The following is a 17,912-nucleotide window of genomic DNA, read 5'->3' as shown; positions in this document are numbered from 1 at the left end:
AATGTTTAAAGTTGACTTCCCCTTTAAAGATGAACTACAACAATGTGTCCAGGTGCCTCCATTAAACCTGGATGACTGAGAACCTACAAATACATACAATCCTGAAATAAACTAAAATGAATAAACTCAATGAATCGCCCAGCCCTAGTCTATTGTGTTGACTCACGTGGCTTTGCCCTCACGCAGGAAGATGCAGGAGAGGGAGAACTGCAGCGTGGCCGACACAACCTTCTTGGAAAGTGGCTTGAACTTGAGCTTGACGTCCGTCTGTGTAGGCATGGGGCTGGCGTACTGCTTCATGTTGATATTGCTGGTGGCCAGGGCTTTACGTCGGCCAGACGGAGACTCCTATACGAGGACAAGATGGGGAAAAACGGTAGCGATGAGTCCATTGAATGAAAAATACAAACCTGACGATGAATTGAATGAACACAGAAAACCTTGAAAATAGATCCATCGATAGATATGCACAAACGCGGGGGTTCGACAATGCAATGATAGCATCCTGTAACATTTTCCCAGACCTCTTCACACGCGCAAATCTCAGGAAGATCTAGCTCTGTGAAGAAATCTCAATCTAGCGCCTTATCGCCAAGGTCCTCAGGGGATTTAGTCATACATATACACACACACATAAAGCGTGAGGCATTTATTGGCAAAGATGCTGATCATGTTAGTGAAAAGAGGCAAAAGACAAGAAATATGTTGTGCATTTCATGGGGCGCTGGTAAGAGGCAAGAAATGGAACTTTCTCGCGCTCTGGCCACACTCCGAGAAACACAGTCCAGCAGGTTGTTTGGGGTTTTGTTTTCTTTCTATAACCAATCTGAACAGAACTACGATTTTAAAACCAAACCATTGTTTTTGGTGTATGGTTACGAGCCTGAAGCTAGGGCTGCTAGACATGGCCTTAAAATAAAAGCTGATAAATATCGTTACAATATCCGTTTTATTTGACCATTTATGACTGAAACATTCCAATGAGTAGATTAACACGTTAGCTGTCCACTATGGGTAAGCTACTAGTGCAAGCCTCTGGCCAAAACATTCAGCTATATAAAATAAATTAATGTTTAGATGGCATCATGGCAGATTGTTAGCAACCAGCCAAAGGGCTTTAGCGTGATCCGAGGAAGAAAGCATTACATCTTGGGCCAGATCTGTTTAACATAGTAAAAAGGCGCATTCTTTTTTTCTTTTCCTGCCATTGAATTTGGCAGGTATTGACGCTCTCAGACTTCTCCCAAGGAAGGGCCGTTTCGGGAACCTCCAGACATTCGTGGAATAAAAAAATATATATACATTTTTGGATGACATGAAGGAAAGTCTCCCTGCGAGTGATCATCTGAAGAAAGTTTTCCAGTCTAACAGCATATTAACCATGTGGAACCGCCCTGGAGGTCTCTGTATATACCAGCTGTTGTAATTACTACACCGTTCACCTGATTTGGATGTAAAACACATTGAGGGTTTCTTAGAACCAAAAAGATGAGAATTGATGTAGGTGTATCAATCATTTGATGTCTTAGTTTCGTTTTTTTTTTTTTTATTGGCAAACATTTAAAAACATTTAAAACTTTTGTTTTGTTAACATATTTATTTATTAAGGGACAAAATTAATTTATTCCATTTTGGGATGAGGCTATAACATAACAAAATGTGGAAAAAGTTGCACTGTGCGTCCGCTTTAACAATCAATTCCGAGTTCTTCGATTAGTATCCCAGGTTAGTAACCATTCCCCCTCAATTTTAGTTCATACATCTCGTGCCAATCTTTTCAGCTCTACCCAAAGTCATCATGCCTTCCATTTCCCACCTTCAGCGGAAAATAATGAAATATAAAAATAAGAAAAAGTACAGAAGAAAATCGTCCACTTGACATTTTGATGCTGACATTTGGGCCTCGTCACTTGAGACGTAGTGACTTGTCCAAAGAACAGCCTTTCAGAAAATGAACACGAGGCCAGAGTGTGTGTGTGTGTGTGGGGGGGGCTGGTTGGGGGGCGACTCTTATCTCTCCGCAAATTACACCCAAGGTATTATACTAAGCTAATAGCGCGTGCAGATACTTTATGAATGAATTTGCTAAATGCGGCAAACACTTAAGACGAAGAGGATTTGCTAAAGATGACAATGGCGGCAAATAGAGCGGGGGAGTGAGGGAGGGGCTCTAATGAAAAATACTTAAGGATATGCAAATGAGATGGCAAAATGAATGACAAACATTTTAAGAGATTTTCACCGGAGCGTCTAAACAATGGAAATGCCCTCGGATGCCGCTTGTCAATCAAACATAAAAAGGTTTACAGGGGAGAGGGGCAAGAGGTGGATTAGAGTGACAATGTCTAAAATGAAACGAGACAATGCCGAAGTTTCATTTTAGACATTGTTATGCCAGAGGATAAGAACATCAATACGCTTTCAGAGAATAAGTAATTATTAATGCTTAGTAGTGTGCAACAAGGTAAATGATGAAAGAGAAAAAAAACAGGGAGGGAGGGAAGGAGTGAGGGGTGGTTGCTGTATGCTGCCCCCTGGTTGCATCTCCTTCCATGGGTGAATTTTGCAAGTGCCGAATTGCGAGTATGTAGGGGTCCACTGTATTCACTGTCAAGGCTACTACAAAATAACAGTAGCTACTCCTCTGCCAATTTGGAGCCTTGGAAAGAGGAAGGCTTTAGGCGCCATCTTAGAGTGTTATAGGAAAAGCACAAAAATACACAGATTTAATACAATAAGGTAAACAATATTTAATTTTCCCTTAATGACCTTCAGCTTTCATTTTCATCTTGGCAAGGGGGTGGAAGTGGGGTTGGGTGCAGAATTGGTTTATGCCAGCTGGCCTGGGATTGATCCACAGATGCTCCCCTGGTGGTGCGGGCAGGGGTCAGGGTGGCGGGGGTGCCCAGGAGGTCCCGCTGAAACCCCTCTGCCCCAAAATGTCAATGGGACCGGACGGGGGTGGAAAAAGGAGGGGCTGGTGATCCCTTTGTGACTGAATCCATGGATTAATTAGACAGACCTTCTTTGTGAAGAGCAATCATCTAATGGTATTTTAACACAGTCAAAAGTCAATTTGTTTCTAATACAAACAAACATGACCCCTGCTGTAAAATCACCCAAGTTTAGGGTCTCTCATTGGAGACGACTACAAAAACACTTTATTTTGTTAAAAGTGCTTTGCAGCCAAGTAGATCGCTGAGGACAAAGATGCCGAAGCGATACGCCGCAACGTTGTCCGGAAGTGATGAATCGCATCCAGCAGATGATTATCGGCCATAAGCCTTAACGCTGCTGTGGAAACAAAAACAATCCTGAGCGGGGCGCCGACTAGCAAAGGACAAACTGAGGTCACCACGTTCCAGACGTTGATAGAAGCGCAGGAAAATGTTTGTTCTGGAAAGGATTATTATAGCCAAGTTTAGCTGTTCTGCTGTAATGCACTGCAAGTTGTACTGGTTCAATTTAAAGTAAAACCAAGTCTACAAAAAAATGATAGTGAAAAACGAGCTGACGGTGCATTCATTTTGGTTTCTTTTTATTCGTATTGATAATTATACTATGCAATGGGTCACATTGACGAACAGGCATTTCTGTTGCATCTAGAAACAAACAGGACAGTTCATGACCTTTTAAGGCCACTTTGAACAAATTCAAGAACAATGTATGTTCCATTTAATGTGAACATGTATACATGAAAGCTAAGAAAAATGTCTGATTTGTCAAGGTGGTAGTGGATTAAACACCCCCTCCATAACTTGAAAGCAGTTTGAAATGTCCACTGAGACAAACCGATGTAACATCTCTTTCATTTGTATTCACGCCATCTAGATATAACGAACAACAAACTCAATTTGGCCTTTGGAATAACCCCAAGGGAGTGACGATTAGCCCCCCACAACATCCCAAATCAGCTGCCTGTAGCTGGAGTCAGCAGTCAGCAGATTGGAATTACTTGGGTTGGTGATGGTGTGCTGGAGCAGGTGTGGGCTGGGGGGGGGGGGGGGGGCTTTGGGGGGTACTGTGCCATTGCGCTCCCCTTCAAGGTCACACTTATTGGAAATAGAGATGTCCGACGTATTCACATCTCTGAACGCAGGCACAATAGAGTGATTCCCCTGCAACTCCCCAGATAACTGATAGATCATCAACTTTACATACCACCTATGAATACGGAACTATAGACCACATACACATGCAGATTAGGACCAATTTATATCTGCTATTATTATACGCAAGTGATGGAGAGCTCAAATCACACCTCCATTTTCAGAGCGATGCTTCAAAAAGATCCTTAATCCTGTGCCTTTTCAGGCGCGAGTCTTGACTTTTTTAAATCTACTCATAAAGACACACTAACAAAATTTCATGCTCATTAGGAAAACAGTCTTCTCGGATTAAATTGTCAAAATATTCTAGTATGACAAGTTTGCTTTTGAAGGACCCCTGAAAATGTCCCTAAAATGACCTTTCAAATAAAAATGTTAGATTTGGCTTGTTGAGATATTTTTGTGGGTCTACTAATGCTAAATATTCTTACAAAATTTAGATTTACTAAGAAACTGGCCTCAGGGGCTGAATTTTGAACCAAAAAAATCCAAACCCTCCAAATCATTCCCTCATACTGGCCGTCAACAGAAAAGTGAGAAGCAAAAACAAACAGCGAAGGAAAGGTGAGAGGACGACACACGGGAGGAACGTTTAGTCTCCACAAGAGCGGGATTAGGCTTCCTTTAAAACCGGCAGATTACAGCAACTGTGTTTTTTTTGGGGGGGGTCGAACAGTTCAAACATGAGTGACACTGAGCTCTCAAACGTCCTTGTTTGACACCAGCTTGTTTCATGTGCCGCCCAATGCCAGACAGATCACGACCAAACACTATGCTATAATTGGACAAAATTTCACAGATCATCGCAGACGTTAGAATCCAGGAAATTCTTGTCTTAATTTAGACCACCCATTTTGTGTTGGAATATTTCACACAGAACGCCATCACATAAAAAGAGCTGGTAAAACAAATTTTTGAGTGGCAATATGAAAGTGGCTGTTTGTTTTTTACTCAGTGTACTTTTTTAAATTTATTTTTTGTTAACAGACTGGAGGTAAGTAATCGTAGTTTGCGATCATCTATATCTTATATTTAGAAACCAGGGTATTTGTAGGTTGTCTGTGGCAGTGGCAGTGTGTTTTTTTGTTTTGTTTTTTAATCACAGTTGGTACACTTTTGTTTCCTAAATCAGCAATCCTAATTTGAAATTATTCGCCAGTTTTTGGAACCCATGAAATGCATAGGTGGACTTCAACATGCAAATGTTATGTCTGTCCCTTTCACACACTAAGAAAAACTATGTTAGGCAGTAGGAATGGGGTTATTTTACAAGTCATTGTTTGGTATTTTTTACTGTGTGTGAGTAAACTTGCAATCATCAGACACGATGTTTGTTAAAAAATTAGTGCATCATAATTCAAGACAGCAAAAAAAATCCTTACAGAGTTGCAATCTGCTATCCCACCAACCCAACCCCATCCTCTCTGAACGTCACACCCCTGCCTCGTCTTATCGCCGTGTCCAGAGTGCCCTCCTCTCTCCCGCTCTCCGGGTCTTTCTTTTTTGGTGGCCCCCGGTGTGCCCCCCACACATGCTCAGACCCGGAGCGCACACGTCAGATGGGGGGCTAATGGGAAAATAAATTACCAGCCGGCCAAAAGCCCTGGCTCTGCACTTCTGCCGGGCGGAGAGTGCGGAGTGCGTTGGGGGGTGGGGGGGGGGCTTCAGGAGAGAAGGAGTGGTCAGGAAATAGGAAGGAGAGAGGGCTAAAAGACAGAAAGGTGGATATCAAGGGGAGCGGAAAGTAGAAAAAGATGAGGAAAAAACGAGAACGGAGAGATGCGGCAATCTCGGGGACGGGAAAGAAAGGTCGACGGGATTATGGCTGGGAGTTCATCCTCGCTCTATGAAGTGCTTGCTCATTATTTTCCCGACATTTCACCATCTCTTGCCATCATCAAGGCACAAAATGCCAATAACATCACCACACACACACCAACACAGCATATGTAGCCACCGAGCTAACACCCTCAGCTCCTTATTATTTCCACTACATGAAGCAGAACCTTGGATATCAAACCTGGAGATTACCAATGGTGGCCCACACTCATACCATATTTCCTCTAATAATGGCCAAAACGGACCAAACTGTCGCGCAGGGTTGAGCAACTAGTTTTTATGAGTCGCAGACCGTCGGCCAATGGTTTTGCTGCCGTTGCAGGTATATGGGATGTCCTTTATGCTGTGTTCATGAGTTTGATCGTGAAAGTCGTTTCCACACCGAAAGTGAATTTGCTTCATTTTGCACCACAGTTTACCAGAGAAGAAGAGGAGCTTCCCCTGGTAGTAGAGACCAACACTAACCATACCAGACACCAGAATAGTTCGTAGGAGTGTTTTCCTTATATTTTCAACCACTGATAATCTTATTCTCCAACTAAGAATCTTAGTCCATCAAATCCTAGTGTGCAAAGAGTAACAAACTGTTGCTAACCAAAACAGTAGCTTCCTACATGGGCACCTAAAAACTTTTTAGCATTCAAAATTGACATCGATGTGTGAAAGCTCTGCAATGTTGCATTCCTCCATGGTACCAGGAGCTTTAGTTTCACTTCATATAAATTGAAACAAAAATAGGCTTCTCCCAATTGATGTCTCAATGCATTACGCAGCTGAGTAAAACTCCTCGCAGAAATAAGTTACAACACTTAAGAACATAAAGTGTGACTTTTTTTTGGTGGCTAAAGCACTTCTTTTCGGCTTTTCCCTTCAGGGGTCACCACAGCGAATCAGTTGCCTCCATCTAACCCTGTTCTCTGAATCCTCTGCTCTCACACCAACTACCTTCATGTCCACTTTAACTACATCCATTAACCTTTTCTTTGGACTTCCTCTAGACCTTCTGCCTGGCATTTGGAAACTCAGCATCCTTTTGCCAATATACTGACTATCTCCCCTCCCCTACCATCTGAGTCTGGCCTTTCTGACTTTATCTCCAAAGCCTCTAACATGTGCTGTCCCTCTGATGTACTCATTCCTGATTCTATCCATCCTGGTCACTCCCAAAGAGAACCTCAGCATCTTCACCTCCGCGACCTCCAGCTCTGCCTCCTGTCTTTTCTTCAGTGGCACTGTCTCCAGACCAAACAACATCGCTGGTCTCGCCACAGTTTTATAAACCTTTCCTTTCATTTTAGCTGAAACTCTTCTATCACATATCAGACCTGACACTTTCCCCACCCGTTCCAGCCTGCCTGCAAACGCTTCATCACTTCTTTTCCACATTTTCCATTGCTCTGGACTATTGACCCTAAATACTTAAACTCCTCCACCTTCTTGGTCGCTTCTCCCTGTAACCTCACTCTTCCACTTGGGTCCCTCCCATTCACACACAGATACTCCGTCTTGCTACGGCTAACCTTCATTCCTCTCCTTTCCAGGGCAAACCTCCATGCCTCTAGCTTATCCTCCACCTATTCTCTGCTCTCACAACAGATCACAATGTAATCTGCAACCATCACAGTCCATGGAGATTCCTGTCTAACCTCATCGGTCAATCTGTCCATTACCATAGCAAACAAGAAGGGGCTCAGAGCTGATCCCTGATGCAGTCCCACCTCCACTTTGAACTCCTCAGTCACACCTACAGCACACCTCACCACTGTTTTATAGTCTTCATACATGTCCTGCACCACTTGAACATACTTCTCTGCTACTCCAGACTTCCTCATACAAAACCACAGTTCCTCTCTGGGCACCCTGTCGTAAGCTTTCTCCAGATCTACAAAGACACAACGCAGCTCCTTCTGACCTTCTCTGTACTTCTCTATCAACATCCTCAAAGCAAATACTGCATCTGTGGTACTTTTTTTTTTGACATGAAACCATACTGCTGCTCACAAATGTTCACCTCTGCCCAGCTTCAACTACTCTTTCCCATAGCTTCATTGTCTGGCTCATTAGCTTTATTCTTCTATAGTTGCTACAACTCTGCACGTCTCCCATGTTCTTAAAAATGGGCACCAACACACTTCTCCTCCATTCCTCAGGCAGCCTCTCACTATCTAAGATCCTGTTGAACAACCCAGTCAGAAATTCTACTGCTACCTCAACTAGACAATTCCATACCTTTAAATGTATATCATCAGGACTAAGTGTCTTTCCACACTTCATCCTCTTCAATGCCCTTATCACTTCGTCCTTACTAATCTTTGCTACTGGAATACTCTGTCGTACCCTTGGACAATGAGAGCGCCACTGCCACCTGGAAGAAGTCTGATTCTGAAGCTTGGACGCTTGCGCGAGATGCTGTGACTATCGCGAGACCTACAGCGAAACCGGGAAACCTCAACATGGCAGCGCCCTGCTGCTAAGATAGAACTCGCTCTATTATACTAAACTAATCCGAATTTAACCATCATATATCTTGTCTTTCTTTTTTTTCTTCTCTTTTTCATCCAACAGATTTGGAATACCACCCAACGTGGAGGGCTTCGAACGCTTCATCGACGGATATTTTTACAGCTGCGCGATGGAGAATCCTTCCGTCGAGAAAACCTTCGAAAAAGAGGAAAAATGATTCAGCGACGGACACGGACAACCTAGCCACTACGGAGGTTTCGGTCAGTATGCTGGAGTCCATAAATAAAAAATTTGAGGTCCTCTCCCTCATCAGCGAGGACGTCAAAGAATTAAGGGTAAGCATGGAATTCGTCAGCCAACAGGTAAGTGACCTCCAACGCGATAATGCCGATTTACGCTCTTCACTCGCGGCTGTTTCAGCCGAGATGGAAACCGTTAAAAAGGAGAATAAAACACTAAAAGAAGCTGTTCTGGATGTTCAATCCCGTAGCATGCGGGAGAATTTAATATTCTCAGGAATATCCGAGAATACCTCTGACAATCCAGAGGTTGAGATCAAAAAATTTATGACGACGTTGTTAAAAATTCCTCAGGAGTCGGTAAATAACATCTCTTTTCACCGGGTACATCGGCTTGGAGCCCGTAGGGGCAACAGACCCCGTCCTATTATCGCCAAGTTTGAGCATTTTAAACAGAAAGAATTCGTTAAAAGTTAAGGACGGGAGCTTAAAGGGACCTCATTTGGAATGAATGACCAATTCCCGAGAGAGATTAATGAGCGGCGAAAGGTACTGTTTCCTATAATGAAACAAAATAGGCAGGAGGGTAAACGGACTGCGTTGGTCGTCGATAAGCTATACATCGATGGCCAACTATTCCGGAACCCTAACTCTACTCCCTGGCTGTTCTAAATGGCATTGGTGGAACTAAACTTTGTTTGATAATTAGATGTATACATATACTGTATATGTGGTTATAAAACCTAAAATATGAATACTAATTATGTTTAGGCTATATTATAAATATATTACTAAATACATAACTATATCTAAAGTATATTTAAACAAAAAATCTCGCTTAGGTTACCAGTTACTGGTGTATTTTTATGTTTAATCCCCCGCTAACTTCCTTCACTTTCACCTCCCTACCTGTTTTTTCACTTACACGTCACCTCATATTTTACACAAATTACATAAACCACCTAACCACTTTGATTCTATCCTATAACATGCCAATATTGACAAATGGCCTATACAGATATATACACAGAACTGAGTCCATATTGTTTGTAAGCATAAATTAGTTCTGGTTTCCTGGAATGTTTGTGGCGCTCGGTCACAAGCAAAAAGAATAAAAACTTTAGACCATCTCTTAAAATTAAAAGCAGATATTTGCCTCCTACAAGAAACCCACCTACAAAAATCTGAAGAAAAATTACTTATTGATAAGAATTTTAGCCAAGCGTACTCTGCCCCTTATAACAGTAGACAAAGAGGAGTCTGTATGTATACTCATACATAAGAATTTACTCTTTACTCTAAATAATACAATAACAGACCCAGAGGGCTGATACATTATTATTCAGGTGACTATATTTAATAAAATATATACACTTGGTAATTTATATGCCCCTAATAATGATGATCCGGCCTTTTTCCATGAATTTTTCTCTCAGCTGTTCGATTTAGCAGCGAACTCTATTATTATTGGAGGAGACTTTAACACAGTCTTAAATCCATTAATTGACCGTTCTAATAATACAACATGTATAAGGCGATTACAATCTACTAAAGTAATAGGGGAATATATGGATGATTTTGGCCTCGTCGACAGCTGGAGACTTAAAAATTCAAATAAGAAGGAATTTACCTTCTTTTCCGCTGTGCACAGGTCTTTTTCAAGAATCGATTATTTTCTTACAAATAACTCTATTGCTGATAAAACTGTTACAAAAATACATCCTATTATTTTTAGCGACCATGCACCAGTCTCCCTTTCCCTACAAGTTGATTATACCTTTAAACCACCACCGACATGGCGTTTTAACATCTCACTGCTAAACGACGCAGAGTTTAATAAAATTATAAGAAAAGAATGGGCAGACTTTTTGGAAATAAATGATTCTCCAGACCTATCCCCATTTCTTTTCTGGGAAGCTGGGAAAGCAGTAATTAGAGGTAAAATTATATCATATTCATCTTATAAAAAGAAACAGGAACAAAAATTTGAAAAAGACTTGGAAGATAAAATTAAACAACTGATGGATGAGTACGCAATAAACCCAAATAACCAAATATGGACTCACTTACAAAATACAAAAATACAATTAGACGATATGCTAACTAAAAAGACAGAATTTATAATACAACAATTGAGATACAACAACTTTGAATATAATAACAAATCAGGTAAATTTCTTGCAAACCAACTTCAACGCAATCGGGAAAAATCTCTTATAACGGCTATTAAAGGGACAACTGGTGAATGCACACAATCACCAGAAGAAATTAATAAAAAATTTTATAACTATTATCGCAACCTATACTCAGAAACTAACAAGCCTAACCCTGAGCATATTGAGGCATTCCTCAGTAGCTTAAATATACCTCAGTTAACTACTGAATGTAAAGACATGTTAGATGCACCACTTACTATAAACGAGTTGTCCAGTGCTCTAGATAGTATGCCTAATGGCAAAGCACCTGGCCCGGATGGTTATCCGGCTATATTTTTAAGCACTTCTGGTTAATGCTTGCTCCACTATTCTTAAGAGTAGTAACAGAAATCAAAACTAATGGTTACATACGCCCACACATGAATACAGCAGCAATTAAACTTTTATTAAAGCCAGAAAAAGACCCCACCCTTCCATCAAGTTACCGTCCGATTTCACTAATTAACACTGATATTAAAATTATCACTAAGGCTTTCACATCTAGACTAGAAACAGTAATCTCGACAATCATTCATAGCGACCAAACAGGCTTTATTAACTCTTTCACTGCCAGACGTTTTCAAAAACGGGTTGTTCCCAGTGCCAGCCGATTTAAGCATTTTGACTGATCTTTCAAGGTCCACAGAAAATGTTGTGTTTGGACTATGGAAACACACATACTACCAAATGAAAGATTGGACTCTCATCTTTCATCAGAAAAAAGTTTGTTTCTACCTTATTCCGTTCTTCAGTAATCAACACTAGAAAATGGTTACTTTCACCGAAATTCTGTTTTGAAACAAAAAGCGGAGAAAAGCTTTTTGTGAAACGATGTTATTTCATGCACTCTAGTGAATTCTACACTTCTTTTTGTCCATGAATGATGCCACAAACACCTAAATAGTGCTTTACTTCTGTAAAACGCTTTCACCAACAATGAAAAAGTGTTTTTTGATTGCAAAATACGTTTATTTCCATTCAACAGTGTAACAATTTGACAAAACAATTTCGCTAACTATTTACAAATCTGTGCAACTGTGGTACTACTTACAATTATGTGGATGTTTCAAATACAGTTTTTCTTTTTGTAACGCTCTCCTGCGTGCAAGTAGACGCCGCTGGACTGGCACAACAGTTTACTTTCACTTTGTCAGTTTCGCGTGCAAACGTTACACTTTCTTGACCACCTTTTTTTCCGGGGAATAAATAGCAAGTAGCAGACTGTACACACTCCTCCGATGAATATGCATTGGACTCGGGGCACTCTTCGTCGTCCGATCGAACGTCCGCCTGTGCGTGCTCGGTTGTGCTGCGCGTTTATGACGCCGTCATAGCCGCCGCATCAGCGGTTCCAATTTCGCCGTCAAGCTCGGATTCACCATCATCATCATCGATGATGATCATCGTCGTCATCAATGTGCTCTTTTAGCGTTGGTCAATGCCTTTCGTCTTGTAAGTGTAGAGCTGCTTTGCAAACGGGCACCACTTCCGCCTCAGCCATCTAGCCCCCCGCCACGTCTCCTACTGCCGCGTCAATGCTTTCCATCCACGGAGTCATCACCCTCATCATCATCATCGATGATGATCATCGTTGTCATCAATGTACTCTTTTAGCGTTGGTCGATGCTTTTGGTCTTTGAAAAAAAAACGGCTCGGGCGTGAGCTCCTCGCAACCGGTCGCCATTTTTCCTTTGTTTTCCAGTCTGATCTCCTGCTCGACGCTCTAGCTCCGCCTCTACTGACGCCCACCCGATCTTGTCAAAAGACAGTCATCGCTGCCCTCTAGGGGCCAAAAATAGTCCTTAGGCACAACAGACCTAATTGAAACTTTCACCACAGATGCGGAAGGCTTCCCCCCACCCGTTTCAAAAAAAAATAAAAATTGGATGAACTCTTTTGACGTCATTGGCAGCCCTCCGTAGGTTTTTACTTGACGTCTTTAACCCCTGGGCGTTATTTGTCCATTTTCTGGCATTTTTATGTTTTTATGTTTTTCATCAAAGAAAAAGCATTTGAAAAAAATACACTAGGGACCTGAAATTTCACCAGGATTGTTAAAACATGTAGAAGTTCAAATTGGCGCCATGCTGTAATTTATAACTATTACCAAACAGGAGGAGGAGATTCACACGAAGTTGTTGTAATAATGCCGGATTTTGGCTCATTGACTCCCGTTATAAATCACAGTTTTTGATATGCTGTAAATCTGATCTGTTATAATGCATTTTCCGTGATTACTGATGCAATCGCTTCTTTGACGAGTCATAAACATGAAAATGGAGGAATTTGTGTGTTTAGAGTGTTAACACCCAAAATACAGCAGGTGGCACCATAGGCTAATAAATGAATTTGCTTGTACAAAGCCCGCTGCAGATTGGTCAAAATGAATGTGATAAAAACGGTTGGAATTACAAAAAAGTTTAGTGTTGATGTGTCTGAGCTCACTTTCAGTCTATTTTGGCATGCATATTTGCAGGTGTGCACAAGAAAATGCAAAGGTACCGTCCACAGATGCAAAAAAAAATGCACTTGTTTATTGTTATTGTTTGAATTTCAACTCTTACTGGTTGAGTGTTTGAATTTCTTTACTCTGGTTCTGGGCATTTTTGAGGTCGTTGCTCTCGCGATGATCACTACTTCGCATTTCTTTCAACACAACTGGTAGAGAAAATGGCGAGAAGAATGGCGAGAAAAATGGGATTGAAGGACGCGATTCAGCTCGTTTTAGAAAGTTCTGATTCCGAAGAAGAATTTAATTCGGACGTTAGTTCGGAGAGCTCGGAAGAGGTTACAGTCTCCTCTTGGACTTTGGATGCCGGAGGAGGAAGAGGATGATGACGAAGATTACGACGATGAGCATGACGAGGAGTGGAAAGTGGACTCAGATGATAGCGGAGGTGAGAGCAAGGAGGAGGGGGGCCGAGATGAACACAACGGGGAGACAGAGGATGATGACAATGACGATCAGGGTGAACAAAATAGTGAGTGGCTCTCAAAAAATAAAGAAATATTATGGTCTCTTATCCACGAAGTGGCCAGACATTATGTCCCCCCTTCCATTCCTAATCCCGGGCCAACACTCTACGCAGTTGCCAGAATCAGCAGCCCTGAAACTGCGTTTGATTTATTTTTCAATGAGGACATCATCCAGCGAATTTTGGACATGACAAACCTCCATGGGCTCAGGTCAGTCACTTCTTGGAGCACACTGACTGTCAGCGAGCTGCGTGCTTACTTGGGGCTGCTGATTCGGGCAGGGTTATACAAATCCAAGCATGAGGCAACGATCAGTTTATGGGACAAAGATAGCGGACGGTCCATATTTTCAAAAACTATGGCCCATGGACGCTTCTGCCAAATCAACCGGACAATTAGGTTTGATGACAGACTCCTCAGGCAACATACTCCTGCCGCCGTCGGGCACAGAGGTGGCCCATGTGTGTTTTCTATCACATGCTGGACATTTCTTGCTTCAATGCATTTGTGCTTTTTACCGTAATTTACCCTGAATGGAAACAGAAGAAAAGCTACAGGCGGCGGCTCTTCCTTGAGGAGCTAAGCAAGGCTCTAATTTGGCCTGAAATTTTGAAAAAGGAAGCAAAGCCTTCTGCCGATGGCTTGGTGGAGCAGCATGCTGGACCCCTGTCTAAGCACCAACACAAAGCACAAAGCCACTTCGGGCTTCAAACGTTTGCGCAAAATGTGGAATTTACATTTGCAAAAAATACATCAACCCCCATTGCATGAAATGTTAAATGAAAAAAAAAGTAGTTCTGGTGTTTAGTTAGTAGTAGTTCTTCGTTTCAGTAACTGGTGTTTCATGTTCATGAATTCTGCATATTTGTTCTAAAGTGTTACTCATAAATTCTGTCATCAAAATCAGTTATTGTGACTGACCTTGTTCTAAAGAAAAAAATTATCTTGTTACGACTTATTGACTTATTCAAGGATCTAATTATGTCATATGAAATATTTTACTTTGATTTATATATATCCATAATATATATATACAGCATAGTTAGTTTTGCTGTTAGCATAATAATGCTATTATTGTCCATTGGGGGCATTAAAAAAATTAAAAAATAAAATAAGCTATATATGTATGGATAGGTCTGATGCCACTGAACATTTTGAGCAGTTGAAAGTGAAAAAAATATTCATAAATGACAAAGTTATGTCACTTCAAAGGAAATGCCAGATTTCGGCAAAATTGCAAGAACTTTGTTTTATTCAGAAAACTGCTATTATGTGAAAACTGGGCATGCATAAAAAATTCTATAGTTATGACTTATGGCCTTGTTTGAGCCTCTAACTATGCCATATAAAATATTCAAATTAGTCTTTTATTTTATATATATTTACAGCATAGTTAGTCTTGCTATTAGCATAATACTGCTATTATTGTCCATAGGGGGCATTAAAAAAATAAAATAAAATAAAAACTATATATGTATAGATAGGTCTGATGCCACTGAACATTTTGAGCGGTTGAAAGTGAAAAAAATATTCATAAATGACTAAGTTATGTCACTTCAAAGGAAATGCCAGATTTGGCAAAATTACAAGAACTTTGTTTTATTCAGAAAACTGCCATTGTGTGAAAACTGGGCATGAATAAAAAAAATTATCGTTATGACTTATGGACTTATTCAAGCCTCTAAATATGTCATAAGAAATATTCAAATTAGTCTTTTATTTTATATATATATACAGCATAGTTAGTCTTGCTATTAGCATAATACTGCTATTATTGTCCATAGGGGGCATTGAAAAAATAAAATAAAATAAAATAAAAACTGTATATGTATAGATAGGTCTGATGCCACTGAACATTTTGAGCGGGCATGCATAAAAAATTATATTGTTATGACTTATGGACTTATTCAAGCCTCTAAATATGTCATATGAAATATTCAAATTAGAACTTTATTTTACATATGTATACAGCATAGTTAATTTTGCTGTTCGCATAATACTGCTATTATTGTCCATAGAGGGCATTAAAAAAAACTTCTTTTTTTAAAAAAAAAAACTATATATGTATAGATAGGTCTGATCCCAGTGAACATTTTGAGCGGTTGAAAGTGAAAAAAATATTCATAAATGACGAAGTTATCACACTTCAAAGGAAATGCTAGATTTTGCCACAAATTACAAGAACTTAATCAAGCTATAATAACGCCCAGGGGTTAAACGTCAGTGGCAGTGAAAGAGTTAAAGATCGTCACTCTACTAATAATATTAGGAGACTCTTTAACCTTATTAGCATGTCACAGCGGCATGATAAAAAGGCAGTTATTATATCATTGGATGCAGAAAAAGCTTTCGACAAAGTTAACTGGTCCTTCCTCTTTGCTGTTTTAAATAAATTCGGCTTTGGGAAATCATTTATCCACTGGGTATCAGTATTATATGATTCTCCTCAAGCTACAGTTACTACTAATGGGATTATATCTCAGAGCTTTACTTTACAGAGAGGCACAAGACAGGGATGCCCACTGTCCCCTTTATTATTTGCAATATTTATTGAGCCACTTGCATTAGCCATACGCCAGGAAAGAAGGATTCAAGGAATTCACTCTGGGGTAACAGAACATAAAATTAATCTATATGCCAATGATATCTTACTTTATTTAGAAAAGCCGGCTACTTCGTTAGGGGAAGTATTTATATTAATAACTAAATTCTCACAGTTATCAGATTATTCTATTAACTGGACAAAATCAACACTTCTACCTATTACAGAAAATTCATGGAACCCTGCAAGCCAGGACCCACACTACTCATTTCCTATCGGTAATTTAAAATACTTAGGCATAAAAATCTCACCTAATTTAACTGATTTAATTCATTTAAACTTTTCTCCACTTCTGGATAACATTTATAGTGACTTGGAGCGCTGGAATAATCTTCCTATGTCTCTAATAGGACGAATAGCCACCATTAACTCTTTCACTGCCACTGACATTAAGACGTCAAGTAAAAACCTACAGAGGGCTGCCAATGATGTTAAATGACGTCATCCAATTATTTTTTATTTTTTTGAAAGGGGTAGAGGGAACCCTTCTGCATCTGTGGTGAAAGTTTCCAGCAAGTCTGTTGTGCCTAATGACTATTTTTGGCCCCTAGAGGGCAGCGATGACTCTCTTTTGACAAGATTGGGTAGGCGTCAGCAGAATGAATCCGAGCTTGACGGCGAAATTGGAACCGCTTGGCTATGACGGCGGCTATGACGGCGTCATAAACGCGCAGCACAACCGAGCACGCACAGGAGGACGTTCAATCGGACGACGAAGAGTGCCCCGAGTCCAATGCATATTCATCGGAGGAGTGTGTACAGTCTGCTACTTGCTATTCCCCGGAAAAAAAGGTCGTTTGCATGCGCAACGCACAAAGCGAAAGTGAAACTAATCTGTTGTGCGAGTCCTGCTGCGTCTCCTTGCACGCAGGGGAGCGTTATAAAAAGAAAAACTGTATTTGAAACATCCACATAATTGTAAGTAGTACAACAGTTGCACACATTTGTAAATAGTTAGCGAAATTGTTTTGTCAAATTGTTACACTGTTGAATAGAAATAAACTTATTTTGCAAACTAAAAACACTTTTTCATTGTTGGTGAAAGCATTTTACAGAAGTAAAGCACTATTTAGGTGTTTGTGGCATCATTCATGGACAAAAAAAAGTGTACAATTCACTAGAGTGCATGAAATAACATCGTTTCACAAAAAGCTTTTCTCCGCTTTTTGTTTCAAAACAGAGAATTTCGGTGAAAGTAACCATTTTCTATTGTTGATTACTGAAGAACGGAATAAGGTAGAAACAAACTTTTTTTTCTGATGAAAGATGAGAGTCCAATCTTTCATTTGGTAGTATGTGTGTTTCCATAGTCCAAACACAACATTTTCTGTGGACCTTGAAAGATCAGTCAAAATGCTTAAATCGGTTGGCACTGGGGACAACCCGTTTCTGAAAACGTCTGGCAGTGAAAGAGTTAAAATGAAAGTTTTACCCAAAATAAACTATTTTTTTCTCAATGATTCCATTTAAACCTACGGCTAAATGGTTC

General features: G+C 40.4%; 1 protein-coding gene across 7 annotated transcripts in view; it reads right to left on the bottom strand.

Annotated features, from left to right (window-relative positions):
• Positions 1–17,912, bottom strand: part of ehbp1 (EH domain binding protein 1) — a 202,263-nt gene that overhangs the window by 138,866 nt on the left and 45,485 nt on the right. For all 7 annotated transcript variants that reach the window (XM_077582804.1, XM_077582805.1, XM_077582808.1 and 4 more), the window contains one exon: positions 167–348. In XM_077582804.1, the coding sequence (XP_077438930.1) occupies positions 167–348 (182 nt within the window). The remainder of the gene's footprint in view (positions 1–166; positions 349–17,912) is intronic.

This window comes from Vanacampus margaritifer, chromosome 12 (genome assembly GCF_051991255.1).
Source record: "Vanacampus margaritifer isolate UIUO_Vmar chromosome 12, RoL_Vmar_1.0, whole genome shotgun sequence".
Taxonomy (NCBI): Eukaryota; Metazoa; Chordata; class Actinopteri; order Syngnathiformes; family Syngnathidae; genus Vanacampus; species Vanacampus margaritifer.
Note: the sequence above shows the minus strand (reverse complement) of the source record. Positions and strands in the feature narration are given on the sequence as shown.